This window comes from Dysidea avara, chromosome 5, assembly GCF_963678975.1.
Source record: "Dysidea avara chromosome 5, odDysAvar1.4, whole genome shotgun sequence".
NCBI classification, from domain to species: Eukaryota; Metazoa; Porifera; class Demospongiae; order Dictyoceratida; family Dysideidae; genus Dysidea; species Dysidea avara.
Genome location: NC_089276.1, coordinates 6,969,401 through 6,980,802, shown reverse-complemented (window position 1 = coordinate 6,980,802; position 11,402 = coordinate 6,969,401). Strand labels below are relative to the sequence as shown.

The 11,402-nt window shown below is 36.5% G+C and overlaps 1 protein-coding gene across 1 annotated transcript in view; it reads right to left on the bottom strand.

Annotated features, from left to right (window-relative positions):
• Positions 1–294: 294 nt before the first annotated feature.
• Positions 295–11,402, bottom strand: part of LOC136256604 (hemicentin-1-like) — a 56,327-nt gene continuing 45,219 nt past the window's right edge. The window contains exons 38-44 of the mRNA XM_066049587.1: positions 10,675–11,013; positions 9,694–10,020; positions 3,374–3,479; positions 1,916–2,216; positions 1,624–1,793; positions 654–843; positions 295–537 (exon numbers count right to left, since the gene is read on the bottom strand). Coding sequence (XP_065905659.1) covers positions 295–537; positions 654–843; positions 1,624–1,793; positions 1,916–2,216; positions 3,374–3,479; positions 9,694–10,020; positions 10,675–11,013 — 1,676 coding nt within the window. The remainder of the gene's footprint in view (positions 538–653; positions 844–1,623; positions 1,794–1,915; positions 2,217–3,373; positions 3,480–9,693; positions 10,021–10,674; positions 11,014–11,402) is intronic.

Sequence of the window (11,402 nt, the reverse complement as noted above, 5' to 3'; positions counted from 1 at the left end):
CGATATTATATCGATACGATATTGGCATAAATATCGAAATTTCGATATGATTTTTGATAATTTTAAATTGTGTGGGTGGTGTAATGCGTGGGCGGCCGATATTTATAAATATGCTTGAAATACAATTTGCACACAAATTATTGCATAAAACTAATAATAAGCCTAGAAAACTGGCAGACAAGTTTTTAAAGTGGCTAGATAATACAAAACCAACCTTCATTTCTAGCGTGATTGCACAATCACACACTAAATGCTGTAGATTTATCGAAATACTCTTCGATATTTCGATAATTATCACAAAATATCACTTTTTCGATAAATATCGAAATCTGCTAAAGCAGTATTGAAAATCGATACGATAACGATATCGACAAAATTATCGCGAAATCGATATTTTTTCGATATATCGCACATCACTACTACACACACAAATCTGTAACAGTTCTTACAAGCTGAAATGTTGGCATATCGGTTCTTGTTGGTATTACTGGCATGAAGAGTAGCTTCAGTTGTTGGTGAATGGTCCGGCTCAACTGACTACAATATCAAGTACAGGACATATACAATATACAAGTATATGTACATGTGATGCACTTTACGGACAAGCAATAACCAATAAAGAACACTTGCTACAACACAACTACACTACATACCCCATATTCTTCGGAGAAACGGTAGTCAGAATCAGCGTGCATGTGAGCAACATGGTCCCTGAAATCAGATACTGGAATTGGCTGGAAGGTGCCCAAGTATGGCTGGGGTGCAACAGGATTTAGCACAACATTCTCAGACTCTGTGAAGGCAACTTCTCCAGTGTATATTGCTCTCTTGTCATGACGACGACTAAAAAGTACAGTGCATGCTATATTACTACAATTACAATTTCAGTATACATGATACCCCTGAATGACTTTTACTGCTTGGAGAGCAGAGGTGAGTATGTTGTGTAATCTCTTGATATATTTGTAGGTGTGTAGTGTGTGTGCCATTAAACAAAATTAAGGAGTACGTATGTCTGTACCAAATACATATCTGGTCATAGTTCAATTTTAAATCTCACAGTAGTTGGCTCTGTAAACTACTGATAGACAAAAATTAAATTTGCCTCTACTTCTGGCCTTATACTGAATGAACTCTGATGGATGCAAACATCGCATTGATACAATATAACTACTAATACCATACCTGTTTCAGTGCCCATACAAAAGTCTCAATAGTAGCAGTGAAATTTATCCCGTATTTCACTGGTAGCAGTGAAAAAGTTGTAATTGCAATTTCATTGGCTAGAATTTATGTTAACAATTAGTGTTGACACGTGTTTAGTACATAGTGACAAATTGCGTACATGGCAACGCTAATGCACAGCATGCGTATGCAGCGAGTATGGTATTAACTGGGAATAGCATGGGTAGCAGTGAAATTTGGGATAAATACCACTCTTGTTGTATTGGAAATGGTAAATTTCACTCGGCTTCGCCTCGTGAAATTTATCCCCATTTCCAATACAACACTCGTGATATTTATCCCAAATTTCACTGCTACCCATGCTATTACTAGTACATACGGTGTGCATCTATAATCCTTATTATAAGCAATATCAACATAACATGTGGCTACACTTACCGATAGTACCAGGCCACAAAGATCACCACTACTACTATTATGATCACTACCAGTAACGCGACAACTACTCCAGCTGCTATCCCACCTGCTCCACCACCACCACCTCCACCACTGGAAGTAGTTCGTTGTACGGAAGTGAAATTGTTTCCAAGCAGCAGAGGGCCTTCCTCCTAATATAAATAATTGCATGTCAAATGGTCAATTATCCAATAATACATATTTAATACTACCCCTATTTGCTTAATTCCTAACATTGTATGTACAAATGTAACAAAATCACCAATATACGTACCACACGTCCAGTATCAGAATCCAATCTGATATAGTAAAACACTCCGTACAATCTTCCTGACAATAATCTCTGATTAACATAAAGCATACCATCTGGACCCATGGTTGTACTTCCATCACCAAGTGTAAAATTGGTTTGCACATCTTGTGGTCTAGTCCACACAGCAGCAGTGTATACCTCTCTGTTTGTCATTCTGTTATAAGGAGGAGGTGGGTCACTACTTTCACCAATAATATCTTTGGGTAGATTATTATTATCAACTTGATTCCCTTGTATCAACACAACCACGACGCCATACAAGCTGAAAAGCACACATATAATTCACAACAAAATCAATTACATACATAATCTCTATCAAAAGTCTAATAGCAGCTTTAAGGGGTTTAAAAATTACTACATGATATGTTTCTGGGAAGCAATATCACACAGTAAATAACGGGCTATAGTTTTGTAAATATACAATACTTCGCCATATTTCAAAATCACGAGCTTTCTATCTGTTAAAAATCAACTGTTCCATGATAGAAGTTTTAGTTAGAGTGATTGTTACAGTCTGAGATATTAAGATATGCCAATAGACAGACAAAACAGACATATTCATTTGCTAAAAGATTTCACTTATCAATTCAGCAAGTCCTATTGGGTAACAACATACTTTCACCAACACGATAGATGCTAATACCAAATAGTCAAAACTTTCAGATGCCAAATTACTACCTAATACAGTAGTTAGTTAGTTAGTTAGTTAGATAGATAGATAGATAGATAGATAGATAGATAGATAGATAGATAGATAGATAGATAGATAGATAGATAGATAGGATTGGGTAATATAACAATATATTGTTGCTATCACAATAAAAGTATGAGATAATAATGTATCGAGGTTATTTTTATGCATCATGATATATTGAGTTTTATGATATATCGTGATATATAACATTAATGTAGCTGTCCTACAAATGAAGCAAATTACATGTAATACATAATTTGTGACCGAATTTTGGAAAATCAGCCATATGGGCGCATTTGACACTTAAAATATTTAATGACCAAATAACAAGCTATATACGCAAATCTACTTGTTAATAATTGTAAGCCATTCTCAATACCTTAAATTACTAGAAAATTCTAGAAATATTTTTATATTTGCACACTGCTCATAACGGTAACCCACTAAACTTGAAAATTCCAATTATTTCACGCGCGCCTATATGGGTGATTTTCCAAAATTCAGTCACGTTTATTGGACACAACCCATAACAAAACTTGTACTTATAAATATTACTTGGTTTTACTAATGTGAATATAATTTTGTGATATTATTGATTATTGTGATGGATACATCCATAATATATCATGATGCATTTTTTTAGGTATCGCCCAACCCTAACAGATAAAGATAGATAGGTGAAACTAACATACATAAATAATTTAATATCAAACTGTTACACTTACTATAGTGTTCCAACGTCAACCTGATCAAATCCAGGTAATCGTACATTGATACCACCAGTTGAGGGTTTAACGGTTACTGTTTCAATAGGTAAGTCACCAGTGTCTGCTATAGAGGAAACAACTACATAAATGCTTACAGGGTTGTGGAGTGAGCCTGAACATGTAATATAACCATACAGCCCTTAGCTGATAGCAACATAGATAGTTATTAAAATTTCTGCTCCAAAAGGTCAGTGAGTTCTGATTAAGTTACTCAATTATTTATATGGTATGAATAATTGTATTAAAATCAAAATGCCATCAAAGAAATTTGATGTGCTAAGTATGCATGCACAACTTTGCCAAAATAATGTGTTCGTGCTGTTAATCAGCTGTTTCTTATGGCTAGTGTTTAGCTTTGCATGTGCACTGAATTGCAAGAACCCTACAAGTAGTAAGGAATGTTGTTTGTAAAAAGTAAAGAAAATGAAATGGACCTGCTAGGGATGTGGTTCTGGTTCGATCTAGTTTGCTCTACTCACTCAGTATAAACAGCTGTGAACCTGCAGTTCGATTATGGCTCTAATTAGCGGAATAAGGATATGGAGAACTACAGCTAAAATGGCAACTGTAATGACGAAATGAAGCAACAGCAAAGTATTTAGGGTACAATACGAAAGGACAACCTCAAGAACAACAAAAGGACTCTGAAACAAACAGGTACGCATGTGAATAAATAGTTAACCAACTCCACAGAATTGAGAGGTTGTCTCCAACGCTGAAAACTTTATCATGCCTACTAACCTTATGATAACAGAGCACACAAATCCTTTAACTCCATCAACAATCTCTACTTAGATAAAAATTATAATTGTGGGTTTAAGTTTTTTCTTGGTGATTGGAGCGGGCTTGGCCTTCGTAGTATAAATGGGGCTAAAATATCGATCTGGATTGAGTTGAAGCGATCTCGTCCAGAGCAACCTGTAGTGTAAACAGGCTGTAATGCCTAATAATTAAACTGATGTGAACATGGGAGTTAACTAAACAGCAGAATTGCATCTAAGCTAAACAATAATTATCAAGACATGTGCAAATTATGTGGTGCTATCCTATCCTGCATGCAGGAACTGTAATAACATGATCAACAGTATTTAAAGCACTACTGCAAGCAGTAAAATTAACTTAATACACAGGTACACACTGAATCATCACATCACAAAGAATTGGAGTTACAAAGAGAAGAACTTGAACATGCACCCAATTGGCCTGCCCATGCCTACCCTATGCCTATCAAATGTGCTACTGCATACTTTTCCAACAGTCCATATGTAGTGTAGCAATACCTGGATGCTATGAACTTATATGAGAAAAAGTGAGTTAGAAAACGTATGCACCAAAAAAGTCTATAAAACAAAAAAAAAAGCTTTATCACTGGCGGGATTCGAACCCTACAAAGCAGTAACTGCAACAACTTCAGGGAGGTGCTTTACCAGCTGAGTTGTTTATTGTGTCATTAGCAATGGAATGCAGCTGAAGTATTCTCTACATCATGGCCTTCTTTTAATAAACATTGCGATGTAGCCAGATGGTGAGCATTTCACTTTGCGTGTGAATCAGTCGTCTCAATACGTGCACAGATTGCCAAGCAATTGTCGTAAATAGCTGACAAATGAAAAAGTGTGTCACGAAAAGGTGGCAGAAGGTAAAAAAAAAGTTGTCATGGGCTGGAATCAAACCCTGGACCTTTGGGTTAACAGTTCTATGTGCTAACGCTTTGACTGTTTGTGACAGGAATGTAGCTCAGGTTTTCCTCTACACCAACGCTTTCAACGCTTTATAGAGAACAAACAGAAGCAGGTAGTGATTTGTAACAACAACCTTGGAGTTGCCAGATGATGAGTGCCCGTGTCGATACGTTGTTTGGTTGTCGAGTTAGTGATGTCGCAGATGGACAGATAGACAGACAGCTTTTCAGCTTTATATATATAGATATGTGAATGGATCTGCAAAAACCTAGAATAATTGTGCAAGCCTAAATTTTCAGTAGTAGGATTGGTACCTGCCTCACGTGCAGGACCATTTCACATTAAACAGAATAACATAAATCAATGCATTGGGAATGAAGCATTAAAGATCATGTCCTAAAGTAGCATGCATGGTGATATTTTTTGAACCTTATTCCACCATCATGCAAGCCTAATCAGAGAATTGCATGTAAGCTAAACTAATAATTATCAAGACGTGTGCAAATTATGTGCAAATTATGTGGTGCTGTCTTATCATGCAGGCACTGTAATAACGTGATCAATAAAAAAGTATTATGCATTATTTGTTGTAGCTATACTGCATGCAAAGGTTTGAGCAAAATTAACTTATCACACAGGTGCACACTTCCTGGCTAATTGTTTTTATAATTTAGGCAATTTAGTGAAGTAGTAAGAATTGAGTTACAAAGAGAAGGCACCTACTCTAATACAACACACAGAACAAACATAAAAACAAACGAACATGCACCCAATTGGCCTGCCCATGCCTGCCCTATATCTATCAAAAGTGCTATTATAGACTTTTCCAACAGTCCATATGCTGTGAAGCAATACCAGGATGCTATGAACTTACTATGAGCAAAAGTTGAGTTTAGAAAAACTATGCACAAAAAGGTATATAAAACAGAAAAAGTTTTGTCACTGGCAGGATTTGAACTCTCACCCTACACAGCAGTAACCGCAACAACTTCAGGGAGGTTCTTTACCAGGCTGAGCTGTTCACTGTGTGGTTAGCAATGGAATATAGCTGACGTTTTCTCTACATCATGGCTTTCAATGTGCTGTAGCGGATGAAGGAATGCATGTAGAACCTTGCAATAAACTTTGCAACATAGCCAGATGGTGAGCATTTCATTTCGCGTGTGAATCATGTTGATGTGTGCATAGATTACCGAGTAAGTGTCATCAATAGCTGACATGAAAAATTGTGTCATGTAAAGGTGGCACTGGGAAGAACAAAGTTGTCATGGGCTGGAAGTGAATCCTGGACCTTTGGGTTAACAGTTCTATGCGCTAATGCTTTGGCTGTTCGTTCGTGGTTTGACAGGAATGTAGCTCAAGTTTTCCTCTACTCCAACATCTTCAACGCTCTGTAGAGAGCGAATGAAAGCACGTAGTGATTTGCAACAACAAACTTAAGAGTTGCCAGATGATGAGCACTTAAATTTGTTACAGTTCTGTGTCAATACGTGCTTTGGTAGTCAAGTTGGCAGTGTCACGAGGAAAGAATGCAGACAAACAGCTTTTCAAATTTATATAGATAGCCCATTGATAGCAAAATAATATTTGCACAATTAAAAAGAAGTTCCGTAAAATTTTTAATGCTTTGTTCTTTGTGAAGAAAGGGTCTAATGATAAAAACTTGGGTATCACCTTATTCGCCTACCCAAGGGGAGTCCAAAAATCTTTGTTGTACAAATTGATCTTTCTGTTGTTGCTACTTTGTAGGGCTGTAACTCCAAAATTTGTTGGCTTCTGGAGAGGTTCTCTAAAATGAGACCTCCTATCTCCAGTTGAGGGAGTCAACACATACCGTATAGTGGGTTATTTTTAACGTAGAAAATTTTGCACAAGACACAAAATCTGAATTTCAAAGGATTGTAATTGTGAAAAGTGTATATTTCGAAGTCCGGGCGGATTTCAAATAAACAGAAATTCGTGCCATAAATTATGAAGATTATTATTATTAGGACCGCGTCACATACAACCAAGTACATACACCAATGTGACAGCCCCCCTGGTAAGGCTATTAGGTGGTGAAGGCATGATCCCCAAATCAACTCAATATGTCACAGTAGTGACAGATAAAACACAATAGTGGCACTGTAACTAAAGGCCACCAGTAGCTAAGTGCCAGTACATCAATGGTGTGGTAATGACACAGTGATGTGTACATAGTATATGTAATTATGTATACAACACGTACAGGAGAGAACTATGCATTATTGCAGTATTGTATGCAGTAATACATTATAGGCAACATCAACAGATAAAAATTATTAACTAATATACAGTAAAGTATCAATATCAACTAGAGCTAAATAAGGTTCATCAGTGGCACAGTGACGGGTGACACACTATAATTATGCATACACAACTTGCAGGAGATAGCTACACAATACTGTAGGAGTATGCAAGCCAGATGAACCAGATAAAGGAAGACAGCCAAGCCAGCCAGAACCTAGTAGCTAGCCAGGTGAAGGCAAAAAAGATTAAGCATGTATTGAATTGCCTGACACCAACACAAAGGAAGTTCACCATGCCAGCTGCACAAGACAAGATTGTTTACTTGTATTCCATATTGTAAAGAGCGTGGCATGTGTTTTAATGTATTTTTGTATTGTTAATTAATTAAATATTTTATGTGACTGGCAGCTGGCATGGAGACTTGAGACGTTACAAACATAAAAACTTACTTGTAATCTTCTTGTTTACGTGTAAAGTCACTTCCACGGACATTCGCTAGTCTTCTCCTTCGTGCAATTTGTAATTAAGCAAGGGTGTGGTACTGGGCGTTATATAGAATTACACGTATGGTCAAGTCATCAACACGAATGGGCACAACGATTATACGTTTGTGCCTTCGTTCACAGGCGAATCGATCCCCGGTTAGTTTATGTCTCTCGGCCTCGTAGTTTTCTCAAACATTAATTATTTATTTATTATTTATGACGTAATTTTAACCGTGTTTCGTATTATTCTTAGTACTTGGTTGTATAATTAACACTTTACAGTGACCAGCACTGAAGGTCTACAGCAACATGTGCTGCAGCCTTAGGATTACCTAACCTAATTTCAAGGACTTAGATTTAGATGCGTGAATGCTTGCCAAAAAGTGACTTACTGATGAAATAATTCCCATCCCTGTGCACTAGAGAGAAGACTGAGGGAGTCTCGAGTGGAGTAAATTCACTGCTCGATCGTAGCAGCTAGCTGGTTACCTAGCTACCATAGATTCTAGAGCAGATGGCATCAATTCCCATTTTGGATCACCTGTTTTCTGGTTATTGGTACAGTAATGATACAGTTTACTCATTATCATGAGCTAAAACTCGAGGAAATCACACAAGCGAATCACCAAAATTGGATCGTTGTTTTCACCTGTGGGAATCTATTTTCAAAGCACAACCAGATGTTGGAATTTATTTTTGAAGAAAAGGGTCTCTTCGAAATATCCGAAAATAAAAACCTTTCAAAAATTACCAGCTATACGGTAGCACACCTCAATGATCACTGAAGTGGCACTGCAGATCTCACGACTGATCACTGATCTGTTAAGTAATCAGTGAGCTTCACTATATATACAACAATATAGAAAGTGATTGTGGGTTTACATTTTGTGCAAGATATGACATGATGTTTTACCAAACCCACAATCAATCAATCAATCTATCTGCTAGTATAAATACACCCACATCATTTTCTAATTAGAGACTGACCACTCAGATATTAGTGACTTCAAAAAAAACTTCAGCTTCGCCTCAGGTTTTTAAACTCATGAGGATCCTCACGGTAGATCTCTAACTATTACTTAGTGTTACATTAATTCAAGCTCACCCCAATAATATACTACAAGAAATAACAACTGTATATACCACAATATTAAATATATGCATCAAATCAGAGCTTTGTACCGTCCATTAAATGTGACTGGATCTGTGAAAACCCAGCATAATAGTATGGCTATCAAATCCTTTATTAATAGCTAAATGTATGCTCTGGTGAAGTTTCAGCCTCGTATATAATAACTTTGGGGGTTACAGTAGCAACAACAGAAAAATTGATTCGAAAAACGAGTTGTAACTTACGAATGCAATGATATACAAAATTGCAACTTTCACCATCGTGTTTGCCATGAATAGGGAAATTTATTGCTAGGTAATTTTCTTCACTGCATAGAGACAAAATCATTGAAGAAAGAATTGCGTATGATCACTTTAACATGACATAAGCAAATGCCTATAACTCACGTATCCATTGGTCTACTGCAATAAAACAAAGATTTTTAAACTTCTCTTAAGTAAGCGAATAATGATATCCAAGTTTGTATCATTAGATCTTTTCTTCACAAAGAAAAAAAATAAATAGCATTAAAAAATTTATGGATCTTTCTTTTGAAATATGCAAGTATTTTACCTGTTGTGAATCATTTATTATGCTATAGGAAATTTAGGCCTGTGTCACTATGTCAGGTTTCTGCAAATCAGGTCACAAATGTTTACTTACATCACACATACACATATTAAATTAATTAAATTTAGAAAATGGGTCACAGTAGCTCCTCTGCGTTCATACCTGATGTGTTTGTCCTTTGATGGATCTCTTCTTCAATAGGAGCATTAGGAACACCATCTCCCATCACTGACATGTGAATAGAGTAGTTAGTGAAGATCATTAACTGAGTCAAATTGTAGCTTGTTGTAGTGACTGATGATGTAACACTCATATTGTTGAAGTTATCACTCGATATGTTAGGAAACATTTGGATTACACTGGGATCAGCTCTATAGTAAACAATATACCGAGTTAGTTCACTGTTGGGATATTCAGGATGATTCCAAGTGAGGCAGATTGAAGTAGGAGATGATGGAACAGCTTCAAGGTCACGAACAGCGGTAGGTGCTACAGAGACAATGAAGATACATATAGACAACACATCACGTAGATACGTGGCATACACAAAGCACACAGCTGTTGCAAATTTTAATAATTAGAAAAATTATGACATTCAAAAAAAAGATTTTTCTATAAACATTTAGCTACACATTCTTGTTCTAAAACACCATTGAATTTTGATTTAAAAACTCCTAGATATAGAGCAAAGCAGAGGAGGTTGGACATGTGCACAGGAGTACATATAAAAACTAAGTGTCACTTAAAGTGCACTTCAAGTTTAGTATATTCAGCTGGTTTAACTCTACCGCTTCAAGCACAGAGTCACTGTGTCTCTTGTAACTTTAAGGGCTATGTGGAAGCATATTTGTAGATGGAAATGAAACCTTACACACTGAAATGAAGCTCAATATTCATTTAGGAAAATAATATGAACACTCAAATAGATAAAGGTGCATGGAGACCACTAACTGCTGCTGAAATGTATTCCCCATAATCTGTGTCTTGATATCTAAACTGTGTACACAAATGAAAAGTAAAAAAAAAATCAGTAGCTGTGTCCAACCACCTATGGCTACAGAGCATTCTCTACAAACATACAATACTATATTATACCAATTACACACATATCATTGTATGAAAATACACACGGTACCAGCATACCTGCAGGACTACTCTGATTTTGAATCTGAACAGGACCATTGTTAATAGAGTATTTGATATTAATAGTTGTGATGGTAAAAGTGTAGTCACTGAAGTAGAAAGCATCAGGAATGACATGTTGATCCACGCCTTGTTCAATACTTATGTTATTGAATGTACCATTGTACTGAGGTCCAACAGTATAAGCTGAAGTGAAGGAATAGTCAAATTGTTGATAATATGATCCATTGGATGATCCATCGGATAGTGTAGGAGGAGATTCCCAAGTGATTGTATACGTTCCTCTGGTGTTATTCCCAGCTGTAAACACTGCTTGTAGGTTTGCCACAGGAGTAGGTGCTAGAAAATAGACACATCAACAAGATGTGGTTAGCCATAGAAGAGCATAATGCTATTTTCATTATGTAAGTATTGGGTAGCAGCTAGGCTGGGTTATATAAAAATAATTGCAATAGGCCCTCACCCCTTTAAAGATCACGTCACCATACCTAAAATAATCAGTGCTGAGGACACACCCCTCAATGATCTAGCTCCATAAAAGACAAGGTATTGTACCATGCCCCCTTAGCTTAATCTACCATGTAGCTGAGTAGCGAGATCGAGATACTCTAATACAGCAGTCACAGCCACACGTGTATTTACAGCTATGCTCTAACAAAAAGTAGTGAAATCAAAAACTATTAATTTAAAAATGAAGTAGGGTTCTAGCGATAAAAAGCAGAGAAACA